The sequence below is a fragment of the Homalodisca vitripennis genome, chromosome 3 (assembly GCF_021130785.1).
Source record: "Homalodisca vitripennis isolate AUS2020 chromosome 3, UT_GWSS_2.1, whole genome shotgun sequence".
NCBI classification, from domain to species: Eukaryota; Metazoa; Arthropoda; class Insecta; order Hemiptera; family Cicadellidae; genus Homalodisca; species Homalodisca vitripennis.
In genome coordinates, this window is record NC_060209.1 from 39055852 (window position 1) to 39079548 (window position 23697).

Consider the following 23697-nt stretch of genomic DNA (forward strand, 5'->3'; position numbering starts at 1 on the left):
ATTTATATAAAAAAACAAAAAAAATAAAACAAAGCCCCCCCCCCCCCCCACCCCCCCCCCCCCCCACCCCCCCCCCCCCCCACCCCCCCCCCCCCCCACCCCCCCCCCCCCCCACCCCCCCCCCCCCCCACCCCCAAGTTTTAATATTGTCTTGCTTTTGAAACGCTCGGTATGTGTTAAGTGTTTATCAGTTGATTGACACATAACAGTGAACACTATTTACCTGTGGATAGCAAGTTATGTATGTGTGTTGGTATTATGTGTTTATATCTGTGCATTTAGCTTCTTCCAGTACTTATCCCTGAAAAAACACTTCTCAAGTACCACAAACATCCATGAAATTATTTGTATGACATTTCTTTCATCATGTGAATGCTCTATGAATTGAAAATTGTATTATTATCATTACTTTTATTTTGCTAACTAAAGTTTCTATTTAAACAAAGAAGAGGATTTGATTAGAAATTATTATTGGGGGTTTTTTTTTTAAGATAGGATAGAAACATGTGTTAGTTGACTATCATTAGTTTAATTGTTGTACTACAAAATTTATTGGTTTATATATTATTAAAGGAATTTCTTGATTTGTCTATAGTGATTTTAGGTATTTAATACCACTATTAACTTATGTAAGTAATTGTTTTTATCATTTCAAACAAATTATGTCATATAAATATAGGTCAAGAAATGTCTCATTTAGCCGCAAGCACACCATTTTTTATATTGTATAAAGTAACTGTCTCGAATACTAGTTAAGCTAAAGATACCAAATTGTGGCACTTAGGTTTGAATAGATAAATAAGGAAAGTGTAAAACATAATTGTGTTATTTTCTTTAATATTAACAATCTTTTGAAAAAGTTTTTTAAAGTCTCAAATAACAAAAAATCCCAGTATAATTATAAAAAACTGTTACTATTTGGAACAATTTATATAACAATTCCAACGGTACTTTTTCAACAAAATCCGTTTCAATGTATAAGTGAGCTTGGCCTCACTTTAAAGATACTACTTGCACAAGGCAAGAGCAACAAACAACTGATTGACCTCTCAAAATCCTGAGACTTGTTTGGCATGTTATAAATCAAATACAATTCATATTTTGTAGTGTTATTCTCTTACTTTATAATGATTGGTTAAACTAATGTATTTTTTATTTTGTTTGTACTCTTGATAGTGGTATTGGTGTAATTAATTAGGTAAATTATTTTATACAGGAAATTCTGCAACAAACGGAAACTAGGGCTAGGTCATGTGGCTGAACATGGCAAGAACAAGAGAGATGCAACAGAATAAAAAAAAGTTTCATTGCAAGGAGTGTGGTCGCAATTTCATTATCTGCTATACGCTTTCAGGTCAGTATATATAACTATAAGGACCCTAGAGAGTTGTACCTGAATTGTTTATTTTTTGACTACAAAAATATAAATAGTGCCGTGGAAAGTAAAATATTGTTAGTTTTAATAACAATTAAGAAACATTTGTAAGCTAGCTGTTACATCAAACCAAACAAGCCATTAATGGTGGGCTATGGACAGTATCTTCTTCTGAGTTTCTCAATTAATTTGCCCTCAATTAGGTGGTATTACCAATTTTTCTAATTAAAAAACCTGTTTAAAATTATCAATTGTTTATATTAATTTAATTTAATTATAAAATTGGTAAATGTTGGAAATAACGATTACAAGACCTATTCAATATAGACCGTTTTTATTATCTTGGTAATAAGATTTGATTGATTAAGGATATTCTGGCTATTGAGATAACTTTTTCTTAGATGTCTATAACAATTGTACTATTTCCTAAGGATATATATATACCACAGATATAAACTGAGAGGTATTCAGTTCTACTTTGAGCGCCAAGGGAAACTGTACCAGAAGGCCTGATGGTGTTCAGGTCACTTTCATAAGAACTGCGCTCACAACTAAACCAGCATATTTGTTAGCACTGGTAGATGTTGTGGTTATCCTCATGTAAACCTCCATATCATGAAATCGACGGACATTGCTTATTCACTTGAAGTTGTGGATTTTTAATGATGATATAGCTAATGGGTGTAATGCTAAGATGATGAACCATCTAGATGCATAGTTCTATCATGGCAGGCCCATTTCATGTTTTGTTGAGTGATGCCCCAAACAGATACATTGTGTGGAGGAGACATGAGGGACGACGAGAAGAAGCCGTTTTTTGCTCAGTTGCCACATTTGCCTCAAGCGTGTGTTGGGACTAAGTCTGCTCTATCATGCCACTCATCAAGATACATGACTGTAAGTAGTCCTTTAGCAATCTACTTTGTTTTATTATTATTAAAAGTGTGTTGATGTAAAATCTAATTTAAAAAATACGTTTATAATCATTTTTAAACTTAGACCCATAATAGTATGTTTAGAGTTGTAAATGGAAGTGTAATGTCTATTGTATGTTAGAGTTGTAAATGGAAGCGTATTGTCTATAGTATGTTAGAGTTGTAAATGGAAGCGTATTGTCTATAGTATGTTAGAGTTGTAAATGGAAGCGTTATTGTCTATAGTATGTTAGAGTTGTAAATGGAAGCGTATTGTCTATAGTATGTTAGAGTTGTAAATGGAAGCGTATTGTCTATAGTATGTTAGACTTGTAAATGGAAGCGTATTGTCTATAGTATGTTAGAGTTGTAAATGGAAGCGTATTGTCTATAGTATGTTAGAGTTGTAAATGGAAGCGTATTGTCTATAGTATGTTAGAGTTGTAAATGGAAGCGTATTGTCTATAGTATGTTAGAGTTGTAAATGGAAGCGTAGTTGTAATGGAAGCGTATTGTCTATAGTATATTAGAGTTGTAATGGAAGTGTATTGTCTATAGTATATTAGAGTTGTAATGGAAGCGTATTGTCTATAGTATGTTAGAGTTGTAAATGGAAGCGTGATTGTCTATAGTATGTTAGAGTTGTAATGGAAGCGTATTGTCTATAGTATATTAGAGTTGTAATGGAAGTGTATTGTCTATAGTATATTAGAGTTGTAATGGAAGTGTATTGTCTATAGTATATTAGAGTTGTAAAGGAAGCGTATTGTCTATAGTATGTTAGAGTTGTAATGGAAGCGTATTGTCTATAGTATGTTAGAGTTGTATTGGAGTTGTAATGGAAGTGTATTGTCTATAGTATGTTAGAGTTGTAAATGGAAGCGTATTGTCTATAGTATGTTAGAGTTGTTATGGAAGGGTATTGTCTATAGTATGTTAGAGTTGTAAATGGAAGCGTATTGTTTATAGTATATTAGAGTTGTAATGGAAGTGTATTGTCTATAGTATGTTAGAGTTGTAAATGGAAGCGTATTGTCTATAGTATATTAGAGTTGTAAATGGAAGTGTATTGTCTATAGTATATTAGAGTTGTAATGGAAGTGTATTGTCTATAGTATGTTAGAGTTGTAAATGGAAAGCGTATTGTCTATAGTATGTTAGAGTTGTAAATGGAAGCGTATTGTCTATAGTATGTTAGAGTTGTAAATGGAAGCGTATTGTCTATAGTATGTTAGAGTTGTAAATGGAAGTGTATTGTCTATAGTATGTTTAGAGTTGTAAATGGAAGTGTATTGTCTATAGTATGTTAGATTTGTAAATGGAAGCGTATTGTCTATAGTATGTTAGAGTTGTAAATGGAAGTGTATTGTCTATAGTATATTAGAGTTGTAAGTGGAAGTGTATTGTCTATAGTATGTTAGAGTTGTAATGGAAGTGTATTGTCTATAGTATGTTAGAGTTGTAAATGGAAGTGTATTGTCTATAGGCAGTGTACAGTGGGAGTGTCCGATGTGCAAACAACAGTTCAGCAATGTGTTGGCTCTTCGCAGTCATGTTCACTCTCATGCTATCGACGACGGCTTGTACCATTGCCCCCACTGTGAAAAGGTACACATTTGAGTTCATTCTATATTTTTTTAAGTACTTTTAAAAATTTTTAAGTGTATAAAAAATACCAGTTTATTGGTGTATGTCTTATTCTAATTCTCAAAATTGTATGTGATGTATAGGAGTTTGAGGAGTTACAGTGGCATACGCAAACACATCCGAGCTTTCCACTCTGTGCCCAAGTACGTGTGCCAGGACTGTGGAAAAACGGTTTCCCACCCAGGACAAGTTACGCATGCATTCTGCTCAAGTATGTTGTCTCTATACTCATATATCAATTGTTTCATGTATAAAACAAAGGGACATTAAGCATTGATCACATCCACTTAAAAAAAATAGAAATGCCCTCAAATATTATCTGTTACTGTGGCGGAGAGGCAAGACAACATGAGCCCGCCTTAAAAATAACTAAAAAACACAAGTAAAAATAGCCACTGTTTGTTGTGCAGGCGGCTATCCAAGTTGGGGCGTTCCATTGCCTATAAAAAGAAAATTTTGTTTGGACTTGAATATGTCACTTTATTGGATTTAGGTTGTTCATGAATCAATTATTTCAACCTGATTTGACCTAAACTGGGAGGAGAAACTGAAAACTACAAATCAAAGGAAGTATTACAACGATGAATGAAGAGCCAAGAGTGTATTTTTAAGTTTGTAATTTGTGGAATTCGAATTGAGCTGAATTACTTAGTTGCACGAGGTTTTTTCAAGTATAATTTTCTTTTGGGGATGGAAGTATCAGAAATGGATTGAATTACAATTAAAGGAAATAGGAATCTGAAGTTTAAAATATGTCGGCGCAGGACATTGAATTTGGGGTGCAATAACAAAAACTGAGCAAATTGAAATTATGATTTTGTGTGAGGTTTGTAGAACGAAAATGGATTGTTGAATGGAAATTTGTTGGATATGGGATTCACCTGTAATAGAATAATAAGATACCAAAGTACAAAAGTTTCCTTTGATGCTCAGCAAGCCTTTGAACCCTTTGGTAGTGGTTATTCACTATCTAACGAAGACACAGTTACAGCCAATTTTAGAGTATAGAGAGTTTTATAAATATGTTTCAAGTCACTTGGCAGGTAATTGAACCCCATAGTGTTAATTACTGCCCTTGTATTCTTTAAAGCTTAATTTTGTTACTGCCCCAAGGTTAATTTCGCTCCCAGTTACTAAACTATGAGCTCTCTCTACTATTTCATATAGGGTTCATATGTTTAAGACAACAAGCTGCCTTTGACTAGCTCTGAACATCTGGTGGCAAAACCATGTACCATATAATTCCTGATACATTCTTCAGATACAAATGGATTCACAAGTTTTGCTAGCCTCTTCAATTCAGAAGTATAAATATCTACCGACTCAAGTGGGACTAATATTGTTAATATGAGCTCCTTTATAACTGGGTTACAGAAAATCCTTATTAGAGAGCCTGAGTTAAAGTTTGATTAATTTCTCTTGATATCCTCAGAAAGTCCATCATACATTGCAGAAAAATACCACCAAACAAAAATAATGGAAGAACTTATTCTAAATTCTTAAGTTTCTGTAACTTTGCGAACCAATTTCAACTTTTTTAGCCATTCAGTGGAAGGCTCCATTTCCATCATACTGTGTTGTGGTTACATTTGAAAGTCAATTCTGACATCTTAACCATTAAAGCATGGCATACAGATACATCCGTATGATGGTGCGCTAAACGCTGCATGCCAGGAATATCAGGATTGTCTTATTTTGGTTTAATGTATACAAAAAGTGCTGTGAATTTGTTGAAATGCATAAATGTATTGATTTATGACTTTCAGGAAACAAATTGGATTGGGTTGTATACCAAAAATAAATCAATAATAAGTAGCATTCTTTTATCGTCGTTCCATCTGAAGATATGTGATTCAGCATGCTGGGTGTCTGTACAAAGTGCTTACATATATGGCTACATGTATAATGTTGTCCACCTAAACCAGTAGAGCTTTAAAAAAGAAAATATTTGCTTGTTTATTTCTTCTTCCAAAAAACAGAAAATAAATTTAACTTTGATGGGAACGAAATTATTTTTTAAATTATTGAAATGCATGCTAATTGAATCCAGACCAAATTTTTCTTCAGCGCTTTAGGGATTAATTAGCTGCCAAAATAGCTTGTGCAAAAATAACTAACTAAAAAATGTTAGTAAAACTTTCATTTAATTAACACTTTTTAATCCAAGGCAACAAGTAACCATAAACAGCAAATATAACAATATAACCTTAGCAATCAACTCTCAAATCTGATAAATTACAATAACATCTGATCTTTTAAAACAAAAACAGTTTACCATAGTATAATTTAAACATAGACAGTTAAATAGGGATTATAGACCATATATTACTACTGATGTGCGAGCATTAACATAGGCGGCAAATCATAGGTTGTAATCTTTGCCACTATCCTACTGCTTCCTAGAGTAGAGCAAGAAAATATCTTCTGTACATCACTGCTTTTTATGAACCAAACACAAACAAAATGAGATTAATAACATCCCAGTTTCCTTTAGTATTATTTTCTTTCTCTGTAATATAATAGTTGTTGTGATGAAGAATATGAACTGTACAGGCACTCAGACCATCGGGAGTTCCTGTGTGCAGACTGCGGTAAACAATTCAAGCGCAAGGACAAGCTCAAGGAACACATGAAGCGATTGCACTCAAGTGACATTGTTTCCTGACAAGCTCCCAGACAAAAAAATCATGTCAAAAATGGTGGTAAGAAAAATTTGGTTTGTAAACACTAATTTATTTTAGTTAGAGAATTCATATTTTTTACGTCATGATAGAACATGTCAAAACTATTACGTTGTGTGAGCACAGATTTTATAGTTTTATAAGATTTGTCACTTGATCAGCTATCAAAAATATTGCCTATCTTTAGAGTAAATAAATGTTCTTTAACCCTTAGAGAGCGTATGACGAGGATATACACATGGTATATATATATATGCCATCTTGTCCGCTGGCGCTGCCCTTGGTTCATCCTCACACCGCAGGGCGTGCTTACATCACCTACTCGTCCGTGTCCGAGCAGTTCTATTGTGTTGTCAGTTTTGATGCCTTGGTCTCAATGCTAAGTTAATGCACTGTAATGTAAAACAGGAAGGGAATGCCCGAAATTGAGACAAAGAAAATGAAGCAAGGGGATGTTAGGGCTTTCAGGATAAGGAAATTTAGCAGTATTGTGCTGGAAAGATAAGAGGCCAGTGACACTCCTCAGTACCAAAAATAAAGCTAGTTAGACATGACTGCAGTGGCAACTAAAAACCCGTATGGTAAATTTTACATAGTGGGGTTTAAGCTCCACATTAAATGGTTGCTTTTTCAGTTAAAAGTAAATTTGAACTGCTCGGACACGGACGAGTAGTATGATTGTAAGCACGCCCTGACGGTGTGGGTGTGAGGATTGAACCAAGGCAGCGCCAAGCGGACAAGATGGCATATATATATATATACCATTGCGTATATCCTCGTCATACGCTCTACTAAGGGTTTAACAGAACATTTATTTATCTCTAAAGATAGGCCTAATATTTTTGATAGCTGATCGACGTGACAAATCTTATATGTTGAGCCTCTTCAACCTGGGCCCTTGATTAAACAGTTTGTAGATTTTCTTGTGCCAACTTTTTTTATCCTTCCCTTAATTTATTGGTTTTTTCTGTCAGCAGCGCATTTCCTACTTCCACCGCCTAAGGTGAGTGAAGTTTCTAGATCTGTTTCATATTTACTTTGAAAACTGTTTTATCTTTTTCTCATGGACATCATCCATATTGGAATTGTAGGCCTATCTTGAATACTGGGATGGGCACTCGTGGTTATGTATTCATACATATTAAATGGAGTTTTTACATGTATTGCACAACCAGACTGTCTATTTTCAGCCCCGAGGACATTTTTTTGTCAAAAGATATCTTCCATGGTAGGTTGATACATTTAGAATGGAAACCATAGCTTACAGGGCTCAGTGCAGGCATATAGCAAGAGTTATTATGCCACCAATAAATATTGCAGGGCTTCCGGCACAGAGAGGATCTTACTAATGATATAAATAATTGTACTGGAAACTTCGCCAAACACATTGAATCCTACAATCTTAGGTACAATACCAATGCGGTATGATCGGCCAGATTTGGACCTCAAAATAGTAGCGAGTAAACACAAAAATTGAAACAATGGCAGTGAATTATCCAAACATTTAAACTGCTTTCCATCTCCATCTTACTTCCAAGGCAAGTCTACACAATCTCGACGGCTCATTTTCACTTTTTAAACAAAAAAAAGGGGGAAAGTCAGAAATAGCTTGAAATGGTTAATAAAAATTAATTGCAAATACAAAGGACCTCAACACAAAAACCCAGCCCGATTGTTTGCACACAAAAAGGGTTCCGTCCAAATATGATTCCAACATCTGCAAATGGTTGGCGGGATCATAGTTTGTGGAAAACAGAAAAGAGATTGAGGTAAAGTTATAGAACGGTTATACATAATGATCCTGTACTGTAGGTCTAGCACACACACCAACAGTTTCCTCTCAGAGTGTTCAGTTTTCAATGATGTCCGCCAAGGTGTGGACTTGGTTGTGTTTTCGAAAGAAAATTCGGAACGACGCCCTCAGATGTCTGACCTCATTTTTCAAAATACTAGTCATACCAGACATAGTCAATGAAGGGCCTTTCAGTTGTATAGTTTAGGTGACAATAAAGGAGAATTGTACTATGGCAAGCGGGGCCAGATCCAATGAAGGGAATATGATACAGCTTTTCAAGCAACTAAAAATAAGATTTTCAAACTAGAGGTTTTAAAAGTTGCTGATATTGCTCTGACAAATTGGGTTTGCAGTTAGGGATTTGATCCAAGCCACAGCACTTTGGTTGATAGAAATAAGCGAGTATTCAGAATAGGCAACAGGTAGATAGCTACAAGTCCTTATTATAGTATCCTATAACTCAAGAAGCTGAAACGTTATAACTGTGGCCGTGGGGAATGTTTAACATGCAGGAGTTCGTGAAGACGTTTACGACAACTGAATTGCTGACCGCAATGGAACGAAGAGCAGAGTTCAACGCCATGATAGAGAACAAGGCTGAGGGACCGAATCAGCAACTCCATGACATCAAACTCTGCCCAAAGGCCTCAGGGAGTCCAGCAATGTAATTCACTCCCCTGACTGCTTTGGTCCCTGAGTGTTCCCTTGGTAATTCGGAGTGCTTGTTTGGTCTCTGAGTGTTCTCAAGCGTATTGGTGCCGGTTTTTTAAATATATATATATAAGAAAAAGTGAGGAAAAGTCAGTCTAGTGTTGGAAGTTGCGGAAGGGTGATTTTGTTAAAGATGAATGGTTCCCCTTGAAGGAAACAAAGATGGTCATGTTTTCCATTGTAATGATGTTTTTTTAACAAGGTGTTAAGGCCCCAAACAGTGATGTCAACAGGTTTCTGAGTCTATGGTGTTTCCTCCAGGTACAACTTCCAACAAACAACCATTTGGTATAGGTTAGTGGAGTGATGGAAAAAAAAGTATGTAGGCGTTAAGAGGATGTAGATGAGAGTTCAGTATGAGAGAAATGTTTAGTGATGTTGTTAAGTTGTTTGTTAAGTAGTTGTTGTTTGTAGAAGGATTGTTAATAAGTGGGAGTAGTTAGTAATAAGGAACGATGTAGTGTTAAGAAGCTTGTTGTATGTAGTAGTTGAATGTTTAGTTAGCAGTATGTAAAGATCTTGTGTGTATGTAATATAAGTTGTTGAGTTTGTATAGTGTAGTTGGTGTAGTAAAGAGAGGTAATGTATGAGTACAGGTGAAGTAAGAGTAGTTAGAAAAGTTGAGAGTTAAGTAGAGTATAAGTAGTTAAGCGAGAGTATTAAAAGTAGAGGTAATTGAAAGTAAAATTAATATATTAATGGTGTGTGGTTTGTGTGGTGTGGAAACAGATTTGGTGTTGGGGTTTTGGTGTTTGTGTTGGAGGTGGTGAGATGTGGGTTTGGGTGTTGAGGTTAGGAGGTGACTTTTGTGGTTGTGGATGTTGTACAGTTTATGTGAAGTGTTAGGTGGTTGGATGGTTGTGTTTGGTTGGGATTGGTGTGGCTGGGATGGTTGGTGGTTTGGTTGGCTTGTAGGGCTGTTGTACGTTGTGGTAGTGGGGGTTAGTGGAATTGAGGGATGGGGTCTGTGGTGAGTGTGGTTGGTAATGGGTTTGTGTCTTGCGTGGTTGTCTGGCTGGGTTGTGTAGAAATTGGTTTTGTTTTAGGTTTGGTGTTGTAAAGTATGTGCTGTTAGAGTCTGTTTATGTAAAGTAGTAAGTTGTAGTAAACAGTAATCTAAGACCCTAGTTAAAGTAGTACAGTAAGTGAGTGAAGTAGTATTTAGTAATTTAGTTATGAGGTTAAGTTTCGATAGTAGTATTTCGAGTTAGTTTAGTTGTAACAAGAGGACTAAATAGCTTGTGAGAGTAGAGTAGTAATAGTAAGGAAAGAAGGTAAAGGGAGGTTGAAGGAGAAGGTAATTAAAAGTAGGTCGAGTAGATCCGAGTTAGAAGAGTAGAGAGTAAGTAGTAAAAAAGAAAGTAGGTAGATAATTTCAGACTTTCAGAGTCTTGTATTTATGAATATACAAAGGTTTTGAAAGGTAAATCCTTAGGCCCTAGAAAGTCTATTACCAAAATAATTAATAAAAAATACTATTTTATCTGGTATTTCAGGCAGCACTGGCCCTAAATGAGACGACGAATCAGAAATTTTTCTTTTCCCACAAACGGCTTTTACTGCGCAGCGGGTATAACAGCACCGAGAGGTGGGTACAAAGAAGGGGCGGAACGGGGAACACTTATTTTTGCCCGTCAACGATACTAACACCAAAAAAACTTGACACTAGTGCACATGTGTGGTGAAGGAATCTAAATTTTGAAGGTGTCCGCTAGTAATATTAATGAAGATTTAAAAGTTATTATTGCATCATTATACCATTCAACATCAGGAAAATCATTACAAAATTTTCTAGTTTATTTTAGCAATATATAAAAAACAATTTCTTTAAACTTTTTAAATTATCCTGGCCTTCCCTTACAGTTATTATAGGAGGAGACCTGAAACTCTGGCCTTTGATATCACAACTAATAAGCACTACAAGAACTAATACAATTTCAGAATATCTTAAGGCAATTTTCAATTTTTATTGTGTAAATAAAATGCCCATCTAGGGGGTAAAAAATTGTTTTAGATAATACATATCCTAATAAAAATTGCTAAACTTAAACAATTATGATGTAGAATGTTGAAGCTTTTTAAACTGTCCCTTTTCAGGGACCATGACGGTTTGAATTAAATAAGTGTTGCCCATTAAAACCAGGAATAACTCCAGGCTGGTATGCAACCAACTTATGCTGGTTTAACCCCGACAGGTTGGTTCTTACGGGACCAACAACAAAGTGTTCCAGTTTGCTCGGGAAGGAACTACTTAGCCACATACGATTGGGGAGTGCTATAATCTCAGTAATAACTCTAAATTGCTTGTCAAAACTTTAAAAACGTATTTTTTTGAAGATTCTTTTTAGACAGTATTAAATAGTATGCCCTTTAAAATAAAAAAACAGTTAAAAACAAAGAAATACAAAAAAATCAAAATAAAACATCAAGTGGTACACGGGGTGTGAACTGGGGACCTCTGATGAAAAATAAAACTGTCTATTCTTATAAAACAGGCCTTATTTAATAAATTAAGTCTTAGTCCCTAATGAATGATCTTGGGAGTAAACCAAATGAAAAATCTTAAATACCCAATATCTGAACAGCTCTTAAGGAGGTGCAAAATTAGCATCCGGAAGGATGCCTCAGTATATATGAAAATAGTAAGCAACAAGTGCAAAGCTGCCTGGAATTTGATTTAAACAGAAATAACAATTCAACTCCCAGTCATTCCAAGTCTAATCTCTGTTCACCAGCATTGATTTTAATAACTTTTTTATTGAATCCTGTTAATTGGTATTCAGAGAAAACTTGTGTTTAAGACCTCACCCGTTGACATTTCGATGATCTTCTAAGTAGGGGAAACCAAATAAGTAAAGCTAATCTTTTAATTGGAACTCACATTACCCCCCCAAGAAAGAATTATTAAAAGGCAGCAAAGAGACTTAACAACTCCAACTTCAGTAAAGACATTTATAACCTTTCTAACAAACGTTTTAAAAACAAAGATAATTCAGGACGAGTTTTTCCGTTCCTCTAGCATTCTGCTATAAACAAATTATTGGAAAGAAGGTTTGGTAATTTTCCTTACCAGCTCAAAATATCTCGGGATATGTCCAATATACAAAAAAGGGCCAGTTAAGCTACACCCAACAAAGTGCTACCGCGCCCTGTATCAATGACTACCAATAATATCCAAAATTGTTTGGAAAATAATAGTATATGACCAGCTTAGTATGCATCTTGAAGTAATATAACACTACCTTAATGTTAAACACAATTCGGTTTTAGAAGGGGCGTTGATTGTCAACTGTAGATTGCAATAGAAATTAAATTGAGCTAACACAGAAGCCTTTCAGGCCATATTAGAAAACAAGGCCTATGCTCAGGCCACCCACTCTGTGACCTGAGCAAGGCCTTTGATTGTGTCCAATCATGACTAACCTCATTAAATAAACTTAAGTTTTATGGCGTATTGGAAAACTCCCCCTTTAAGTTTTTTGGAAATTCATACTTACAAAATAGAAGGTCTAAAAAGTTCTAATTGAATGGTATTTGGTCCCAAGAACTAAATAGTCAACTTCGGTTGTACCTCAGGGAATCCAGTCCTGGGGACCTCGTCCTCTTTTTAATTATTCAATAAATGGACCTCCCCTGATTTTATAAAAGGCCAGAACTATTATTAATATGCTGACGACACAAACTCTGGTGAATTCCACTGCAGACATTAATGGCTTTGGAAGAATTAACTGAAAAACGCTCTTCAGGGTGTCCACCACATGGTTTCAATGCCAATGGATTTCTTCTAAACCAAGATAAAACCTCAAAAAATTATATTTCAGTTTAAAAAAAATAATATCCCTGAGAATACCATGATTACCTTAATGCAGTCAAGTTTTTTGAGGAGTTGTTATATTGATAACCATTTAACATGGAGCCAACACATTGACTCGATTAATCCAAGACTAAAATAGAATCATTTATCTCTTGAGGAGTGTTCTCACTAATAAAAATCCCGGGGAATCGTATAACAGACACAGCATATTTTGCATATTTTCAGTCAATAATGCGTTAGGGCTCATACTCCTGGGGAAATTGTAGGGCAGAAATAGGAGAAATATTAAACTACTCCAAAAAAGAGCCTTAAGGGCTTTAACACAAAATTCACATAAGAATATGAACAGTTGTCAACCCTTATTTATTAAAATGAAAATACAAACAGTAATTAATCTCTATATTTATTGACTTAACCCTATATGCAATTAAAAATAAAAGTAGTTATAAATATATAACTATGATATTCCATAACTCATAATACAAGGAAATAAGGATTAGAGCCCTCATAGCGGTTTTCTAGACTGAGTAAATGCCAAAGTAGCCATGACCATTATATCTATGAAAATTTTACAATTAAATTAAAGGTACTTATGGATAAAATATCCAATCCTGCAATTTAAAAACAAGTTTTATAACTATGGCTATTAGAACATCCCCTTTATAAAACTAGATGACTTTTTTGTCATTGGATCCAATAGACTTTTAGAACTTTGCACGAGGCCAGTTACAAATCATCATTTTTGTGTTAATCATGTTTTGCTGGTCTTTGCTTGAAGGATGTATACTTAGCTGATGCGGAGGAGAGGCTGTTGTTGACGGAAAGTATTTGTTGGGTACTTGTTTGGTATTTATATTGGATAGTATCAGTTAAATGGAGGGTTATTATGTTAAAATCATTATGTTGATTTATGCAGGGAATTTTATGATTTGGATTTTCACAGGTGTGTAATCTTACCATTGTTTTAGTTATGTAAATATTTTTAGGTTATGTAGTTAACATATAATATTTGTAATTTGTAATCCTTTTTAATATTGTGTTTTGATTGATAATATAAATACTGATTGACCATGTTTGATATATGTGATGGACTCATTGAATAAGCTTACTTAGCAGCCTAATGACATTGTCAATGATTCTTTTGTGAATTCCTATGGACAAATAAATATTATGATTATTATTTTAATTATTTTACACCAATAACCACACTCCCCTCATGTGTGTTTAACAGATTTGTTATTGCTACTTTTAGACATTATTAATGCTGTCCAGAAAAGTAAGAATAACTGTTTTTATTTAAGCTTTGGCAGGCTGATTAACCCTTTTAACTCCGACATCCGAATCAGATCGAATTATACGAAATATGCTTTAAACTCCGACGTCCGACAAGATCGGAGTCCAGCTGGTCTCGCCAAAACCTCCGGATCCGATTATATCGGATGTTGGTTTTTTAGTCTATCACTGGCTTAGTAACAAACCAAAAGCTAAAATATTTCGGTGATATGACGTTTATAAGTAAATTGACGAGTAAAATGATGTATAAGTTGCTTATCTCTATGTCTGATTTTTGTGCCGGATGATCACGATTGGAAACAGCTGTCAGTCTACTTCTTGGTTTCCAACGTTACGACTACGTATTGTTGAACTTGTAGTGTTTGTAAAAAGTGTGGGGGGTGTGTGGATTTATTCCTTCGTAATTGTGTTTTATTCGTTTGAAAATTAGTAAAAGAAGCACGGAGTAATGTCTCCTGCTAGTGAGGAGCATTGCTGGAGGAGGAAAAAGGAGAAGGTCTAGGACTGCTTGTGTGAAGTGCAAAGAGAGGCCTGCATTGGGGGGTGTTTGTCAAGTCATTCGTTGTTGAACAAAGTGTATCAAAGACTGCGTGTAAATATTTTTTTGTAAATATAAGCCTAATTAGAAACTATATGAGTACTCGTCTATTTATGTTTGTGTTGTGTTTTAACAAGAAAAAAGTAAGTAATGTGTTAGCTGCCAAAATATCCTCAACAGAAGTGATCAACTTGTTGAACTTCGACCAGAAACTGTGAAAATTTTGAATATGTGAACTGTATACAAATGTTGCTGTAACATCCATACCGGGTAATGTAGGACATTCAATTTTTGGTTGCATGTTTATAAATAAAAGGTATTTTTTATAAAAAAATAGATTAAGGAGTTAAGTTGGAAGTATAATATTAGTTTTCCCATGTTCAAAACTTTAAAAAAAAAGTGTGTTATAAAAAATTTTTTTTTATATAAGAGAATAAAAAATATAAGAAAATATATTTTTATACCAAAAATATATTATTTTAAATATTAATCCCATTTCAAGTAAAGTAAAACAAAACAAAGAATCATCAGTCTACTACAATAAAAATTAAAAAAAGTACAGAATTTAATGTGCAAGCCATGTAAAATACGACATTTTTGCATGGAGTTTCTGGGCATAACCTAGTAAATAACAAACCGGTTTTTCCACCATATACCTAAAAAAAAATTCACGGAGTGAAAAGGGTTAAGTCAGATGAAATGTAGTCCAAAGAATAAAAATACCTGTTTTTATTAAAGCTTTGACAGGCTTGATTAAGTCAGATAAAATGTAGTCCTAGAAGAATAAAAAAATACTGTTTTTATTAAGCTTTGGCAGGCTGCTTAAAGTCAGATAAAAATGTAGTCCAATAAATATAAATACTGTTTTTTATTAAGTCCAGCTAGATTACTGATATTCAGTGTAAAAAATAAAGTCTTCATCTAGGATTTGAACTGATTGAAACTTCAGGTTGGGTGTCTACTACTCTATCAGTTGTGCTAATCACAAGCTGATAAGAAACTGGAGTCAGATTGTATCCTTCTCTTTCACCTGTCAGTTCAAGCACTGACATTTCCTGTGAAGTAGTGTAGTTCTTAATAACTAATATTATAGTAAGCTATATTGGATTACAATGAATTTGTTTGTTTTTTTTTTCTTTTCTTTAATATGGTAATAATTTGCCTTTATGGCTGATGCTGAGTACATACAGTGAAGAAATTACAGATAGTTTCAAACATGACCAAGCTGGTAGGCCTAGGTTACAACTGAATGATTTACAAATAGTTCACTCTTAAAAATAATGTGGTCATTATATGCACTACTTAACACTGCGCTTACGTATTAAGTAACCAGCCCCCCGCCCTTAAACCAATTGTACTGGATAGATGTTTCGCAGGAAAATTATCATAACAGTATTCAGCAGATAACTTTTAAATTTAATTTTCGAGTTAATTATGTCTCATCTTATAAGTGTAAAAAAAAAAAAGTAATAAAATCCCACTGTAAAAAAAACAGACAATTTTATTTTCTTAACGTTGTTTACTTATGAATTGATGTGATAGTATCAACAAATAACCAAGAGGTCACCAGTTAGGCACTTTCCATCCAATAAAAAACACTTTTTATAAACCCACAGTTTCGAAGAGGCTGACTAGCAACACCCACAAGTCCACTACCTGTCTGAGGTATCTGAAAGGGAGGCTTGGTCTGTGTAGTAGTTTGCGTAATATTATTTTAATGGAATCGTTTAAAACTTACAGTCCAACCAGGGGTAATGATGAAAAGTGATGGGAACTTAATCAGTAATAATGTAGTAAAATGTGTTATATTATAAAAAATAAAGTTATTATGTTTCAAAACGAGCAATATGTCTGTTTGCTGTTTAGTAATTTATTGAAACATTTGTAGCGAAATAACCTTATGATAAATCAAAGGCCATATTCAATCAACGAAGTCCATTGCTGATAAGTATCTTAACATTTAAACTATTTTAGTAATGTTATTTAGTAAAATACAATTAATTTTTTTTATCAGTTGATAATAATAATATATGTTTACATTTACTAAATTCCTGGAAAAAATAAAAAAAAACTTTATTGTTATATCCCCCCCCCCACCCCCCCCCCCCCCCACCCCCCCCCCCCCCCACCCCCCCCCCCCCCCACCCCCCCCCCCCCCCACCCCCCCCCCCCCCCACCCCCCCCATACTTCTGTAAAAAAAGATATATAGATAATAAGTTAAAATGAACAGTATTAAAACCGTCAAAATGTTAAAAAAAATTGATTTGGCGATAAATAATTGGAAAGATAACCGGATTTTCAGACGTTTGCCATCGTTCAGTGATACAAAAAATTAGTAACACTGAGTTTCGACATTTGGAAACTGATATCTTCCTCAGGTGGGTAAATAACCTAACACGTATCTACAACTTATGTTAAAATAAAAAAATCATACCAAACCATTGTGATTTACATAAATCAGGAATCACAACAAAACATGTAGTGTTTCAACTCCATACATGTTATTCCTAAGACATTGCACTTGATAAAATGAACATTGATTCGTTATAAACTGAACTAAAGAATACAAATCATGTCACAATACGTCTTTACGCGATCTTTTAATTAGTGTAATAATTACAATTTGTTTTGCTTGTTTTATTAACTGCATATTTTAAAGGTAGTGCATATAGTGTGCATGGAGTTAACACACGTTTGTTGTGATTTTTGACTCAATGTGTGTCTTTTGTTTCATTTCCTTCTTTACCTAGATTGGAGTAAACGTAGTAGGTCAGTTTTATACCATTGAGGAAGAGATCAGATTTGGGGATCTCAAAAAGTAGTTTTACTGATTTATTTGTATCGCTGAATGTCCGAAGAAATACTCTATAACTCTTGCCTGCGTGAAAACTGTTGATGTGATAAAAACAGTAGATAAAATTATTTTGCTTTTTGATATTCCAGGAATATGAAGGGGAAAGAAAACACAGAAAAGCAGAGACATGGTAAAGGAAAGAGCTCTGCTACCTAATTCAGATTACTACAGTGGAATGTACAAAGAAGGTTTGAGACACGGTAAAGGCCAGTATGTCTTCAAAGGAGGTGCTCAATACATTGGCGAATACAAAAATGGCATGAAAGATGGAGTTGGGAGATTTCACTACCCCGATGGTTCCAGATACAAAGGTAAATGTTATGGTCATTACTTGTTTTTCCATCACCAACATTATGTAACAATTGGAGATTAGTAAATATTTACTTATTTTGATTCACATATCTATTCTTGCACAGGTTTTGGCAACCATATTAGTTTAAAATACCTCTCAGGCCATGACGTATAGGCGTATCTAGGATGATCTAATGGTGTGGAGGAGGGGGTTTTGGAACTACAAATTATCCGCACCTCCTAGTCAAGCTGGGGTACGGGAGCACCCTCCACCCACCTGGAATATGTTAAATGCTAATAAAATAAAAAATAAAACATTGTAAATTTGAGCCGGATAAGAGCTTTATTAATCATTCTTATTTTATGCTCTACAAAAACTGCTATAAAATAAGCGAAGATTTACCATTTGGAGACCGCTCGATACCACAGAAGAATTTCAAGAAAATGGCGCTGTATTAATGAGAATAACAGAGGCTCGGGAAATGGCTATATCTTAAGAACTACAAGACACATCCTCCACCTTTTTACCTAGTTTTTTATACATTCTAATATGGGTTTCAGAGATAAATATCTTATACATATATTGTACTTTAAAAACTGGGCGTGTATTTCTATTACTTAAAATAATATGTATTTTTATATTTAGTTGTTTTCTAATTTCAAACCATGCCATCCCTGTTAACAAATATTGGCAGTTACAATTATAGTCTTTAAACCACAAAGACAGTGGTTTAAATATGCGGAGCTACATACTACGGTATTTGTTGATGACGTACGTACCAAATGTAGAAGGCGTAATTCTTAGCTTGGACTAATCGGACTTGTTTAGTACTTCATTCTATTTATGACCACATGAGACTGCTACAGAGAGACAGAGACAATGGACATAGCTTTAGGACTTTTTTTATCCATCATTTCGATAAATGTCTCTTGAGTACAGATGCTAGATTATCAATCCTGACAATTTTTAACACAAATGACATGAACTTCTAGACGACATAAAGGAATTTTTGTTAAAGAAAGCTGAAACGATTGATTTAAAAAAATGATGTATTTTCTTACAAAATGCTATAATTACATTTTGTTCATTCTCTTTTTGAGATATTTTTTACAATAATCTATCACGAAACACACAAACAGGTTTAGGGTAGGTCACAAATGTGTCTAGAGACTCAAGAAAGTAAAATTTGAGACTGCTTATGGATCTTGCTTTCTTATGTTAATTTTAATTTTAAATTTAGGCCTATTTAAATTATTTGAACAAATTATGCTGCCTTTCCATTACAATTCAATTTATATTTCTGATCAGCCCCTCTAGAATTTGATATTTTACTGATATGTACTATCTCGAGGGATGTTTTTCTTTCGTTGACCTTTGGTGCTGCTCCGCGCTGATGGCCGGAGGCACTCGAATTTTGGGGTGTGGCGGAGTGTGATCAAGAATAAAAACAAGTTTTGTGTGTGTTTTTTTCAATAAAGAGTTAAGTTTTTGTTTGGTTATGTTTGTTTTTTTTTTAATTTTTGTGTCTGGAGAAATGTGGGGGTAAAACACGGAAGTACAACAAAGCAACGCACCAGCTGAACGGGGGGCGAGACTCTGCAATCACGTTATCTACTAAATCGCTAAACTAAACTAAACAAAATAACAAGTAAAAAGATAATAGGTTAAAACACAGAAATCTGATCCTTCAGTCCATTTTACTAAGGCAAATTTTTAAAATGCCCTTTGACACACATGTTATTATTCATATTCTGTATTGATATTACAAACCGTTTTTATTTATATAATTATATTTTATCTAATATATTGCATGTATATGAGGATTTTAAATTTTGTAATCTGATTGTATAGGTGAATGGAAGGAAGATAAGCGCCATGGCAAAGGGAAGTATACTTACTCACAAGGAGATACTTACGAAGGGGATTGGGAAAAGGATGAGAGACATGGTTTGGGCACATATACTTACAAGGCTTCGGGAGTTATAATGTTTGGTATTTGGGAAAAAGGGAAGATGGAAGGAAGAGGAAAAATAACTTACCCAACGTTTACGTTTCATGGCATCTTTTTGAACAACATGGTAAGATGTACTTCAGACATGTATTCAGCATAATGATCCAACAGTGGATGAATCAAATCGCATTATGATTCTTTATTACTTAACCATCTTCGAGATACTGCATACATACTAAGGTTATCAACATTTTTTAGTTAATTCATAATACTTACTATAAGTGGTATCCTGCAATAGATCGTTCATTTTTAAGTAATTTTACCAATAAAGTAACATTAACAACTTCACTGTGACACAAGTCTTGTACCTATTTTAGGACAACGGAGGTAGTGGCTGTGTGCGTACGTCCGCAGTCAGTGCGTTAAGGTGGTAAACATTGTTCTACTGTATCTTCAGTTATGGATATATTAACTGGTATGAATGGTTATCCCTTACTTTAACCCATAGCTTGATTATTAAAAAATATTAAATTGAATTATGTCAATTGTTCAATTTATTTAAATAATTAAAAATAAAAAAGCACAAAATAAATTAAATACGTTTCTTATGCAGGTTTTAAATAATAAAACTTATGTTATCTACGTTCTACTACAAACAGTTTAAATTATTTACAGAGGGTTTGTTTTTTATTTCATTAATGGTAAAAATTAATGGGAGTTATCAGGATAATTATCAAATTCTGTAATTTAAAGGTTGCAATTCAAGAAAGAATCAATTATATAGCTTACTAATTATATTGTTGCTAACACGCCAAGTGTTTGCTCAAAATGTTCTTTATTTCAATTCTAAATAAGTATTTTTTTTTGTTACCAAAGGTAAAATATACAATTGATTCATTGCTACTTGATTAACCATTGTGTAACAAGCATAACGAGTCTGAACAAATTCACTCAAAGAAGAAGGTTATAGACCACTGGGATAGTGTAAGGCCAGATTATAATGCAGGCCTGATACTGTGACGTCTTAAGACCAGTCTGAATGTTCCGCTTCATTCAGTGGAAATAAGCTTTATGATTTTTAATATTTTTTAGTTTTCTTTCGCAATTGAAGATAATTAAGTACCATATACTTGCTTGAGAACATTTTGCCTTTTTAAGAGTAGTTTGTTTATTAAAATAGGTCTTTTTTTAATATACGTACCTTCTTTATACTACAAAGAATTTGTAGCAGACAACTCATAACAGATGATTCTCATGCTTACAATAAATAAATGCTTACCGGTATATAGTGGATATATTCTTTTTTTTAAACAAATTGATGAGTAGTCATAAATATTTTAAATTTAATAAAAGTTAATAATTCAAGTGTTATACAGCCCATAGGAAAAGGACGTTTTGTTTTCAACGAATACTGTATCCAAGAAGGTCATTACATTCATTTGAAAGATGAATCAGCCAGATCGGAAGAAGAAGCTGTGGGTGAAGAGGAAGAGAAGATGTCACCCAGGGAGGGATACCCAAAGGGAATTACTCCAGTATGGAGACCAAGGAAGATTCTACCTTACTCTCTTGATCTCATTCCTCCCGATCCTAAACTGCCTCCCAAGCCACCACCAACACCTCCTCCTTCTCTTAGGTTATCTGAGGGTGAAGATAAGAAGAGTGATGACCAGAAAAAAGACTCAACAAAATCTATCGGAAGCAAGGAAAGTAAAGTAGAAGACAGCAATGAAGAGAAACCAGAGGATGTTGAAGGAAATGAGATAGAGAATAAGGAAGGACTTGATCCAATTTTAGAAGAGTCTAGTCCTGAAGAAACACTGTCTCCAACTGAAGATGAAAAAAACAAGTCCTGAGTTAACAGGTACAAATTGTTACAGTTTATTTATACTTGTGGTTTTTTACAGCCATAAATCAGTGACAGATTTAGCAATAAGCTCCACAACTAGGTCTGGGGGAATTTTACACCAAGGGAGCTCCATCCACTCTAATAAATCATCCTCTGCAGTAAATTAAACTTAATTAATAAGTCATACCTTAACCGGATATCTTTACATTTGCAATTAGTGATATGTTGCTCCTGGGTTGCCCAGATGTGACATCGCGTTTTGATGTACTCGGAGTAGGTTCTACTGGAAGATATAAACCAGCCAGAAATAAAAACCTCTAGAAGATTATTACTCGGTACTTAAAACCAATCTTCCTTACTCATCTCTGGTAACCCATTATTTGGTTTGTTCTATTGATTTATGGTGAAAAGTCGTAAATTCTTACTTCACCTACAGATGGTAAACATATTCTGGTTCTACTCACTACAAACCGACCTTAGAACACTCACAGAATTTTTGAAATAACTCAATTTTATGAAAATAGATTCTAATTGCCTGAACTGAGTAATAAATTAAGAGAACAGTATGGTTGAGAATTGTTGTCAGTTTCTCCAAAAGATGACTGCATAACTGAAAATGACTTCATTTCACAGTAGTGTCGTACTTTCTTTGATTTTGTACGGACTTATAAATCCCGTGAATTAACTCGCTGTCATAATGTTTAATAGATTTAGACTAAACTTGGTACAGAGATAGTAACTAACGTAGCTTGGATGGGTTATTTGGCCAGTCTGAAGCAAAAAGAGTTTCAAGATGGAGACAATTCACATTAGTATCCTGAGAATCTTTAACATCATATATTTATATATCATATTTAAATCACAGATAAAAAATATATTTCATACAACTAATATTGATTGAATTAACTTTCTACTCTACTAATGTGTCCTCAGTTTAGCAATGTAAAAGGCAGCCATAAATTTTTTTTTTTTCTTAGGCTGAATGAGTGGTGTAACTAGTTCTTGGTTTTGAGGAATGAATCTGATTGAAGAGCATACCATACTTGGGTATGGGGGGGAGATATGGAATAAATATAAATTTAAATAAATTAGATAGGACTAATTCAAAATAAAAATATTACATTTAACTACTGTATTCAATCAAGTTGGATTGTTGTTATGGACATTTTTTAAATTTAAAAAGTTTTTGGTAGGTTTCTTCTTAGTTTATTTAGAAAATAAATTTATAATTGACTCGATAACTGGCTACTAGTTAAACAGTGAAAATATTACGTATGACAGCTGTTTTCATTCTTATTTAGTTCAAAAACTATTATATAGTTTTCAGTAGGTTAGTAAAAAGAACATTTATTATTCATTAGTGTGCAAATAAATATTTGAGGATTCAGTGTTTCTTACTTTTAATCCTTTGCTAACGAGGAAAAACAGATGTTTAGGAAATAAAAATTAATAGATTTGTACTAATAGTAAAAACTGTAATAGTTAAACATGATATAAGCATTTTCTTGACATTTTATTTTTTTGCAGATGCAGAAGAAGAATGAATACAATTGTTTTCGTCACAATGAAAAGAAAACTAATATTGTTACTTGTTAGTTCTCAATAAATATTTCAATTTACATTTAGTATGAATGATTAAATAATGATCACACAAAATTGATATCACTAGTTAGAATTAACATGTACACTCAACTTTAACAGGTTGATTGCGACAGACATCCTAGCGAGCTTGCTGTCTTATAAGAATCTTCACTCAATATAGGTCAGCAGTAAAGGTGTTGAGGAAACATTCTCTAGATTTATTCACTTTGCAGATTTCCAAATTGTGTGATTTACAAGATTGAAATAATATATTCATTCTAGAAACATTTATGTAATGATTTGTTTTAGATTGTCTCTTTATAGAGCAACTAGCACATACCCGCAATTTCTATGCATCATTCTGTGTATTTTATTGAATAGCTCCCAAGATTTCAGTAACA

At 33.9% G+C, this 23697-nt stretch overlaps 2 protein-coding genes across 2 annotated transcripts; both read left to right on the forward strand.

Moving 5' to 3' along the window:
- The first annotated feature begins 2220 nt into the window (after window positions 1-2220).
- LOC124358633 (PR domain zinc finger protein 10-like) lies at window positions 2221-6784 on the forward strand. Its single transcript, XM_046810934.1, has 4 exons — window positions 2221-2272; window positions 3776-3897; window positions 4020-4147; window positions 6490-6784. Exons 1-4 carry the CDS (start codon window positions 2248-2250, stop codon window positions 6599-6601), a joined length of 387 nt encoding a protein of 128 aa, XP_046666890.1. The 5' UTR covers window positions 2221-2247; the 3' UTR covers window positions 6602-6784.
- A 2134-nt stretch (window positions 6785-8918) lies between these two features.
- Window positions 8919-23336, forward strand: LOC124358152 (radial spoke head 1 homolog). Its single transcript, XM_046810445.1, is given in 6 exon segments — window positions 8919-9076; window positions 17713-17764; window positions 17766-17934; window positions 19767-19993; window positions 21243-21730; window positions 23243-23336. Coding segments are annotated over 5 exon segments (1086 nt in total). The 3' UTR covers window positions 21723-21730; window positions 23243-23336.
- Window positions 23337-23697: the final 361 nt, after the last annotated feature.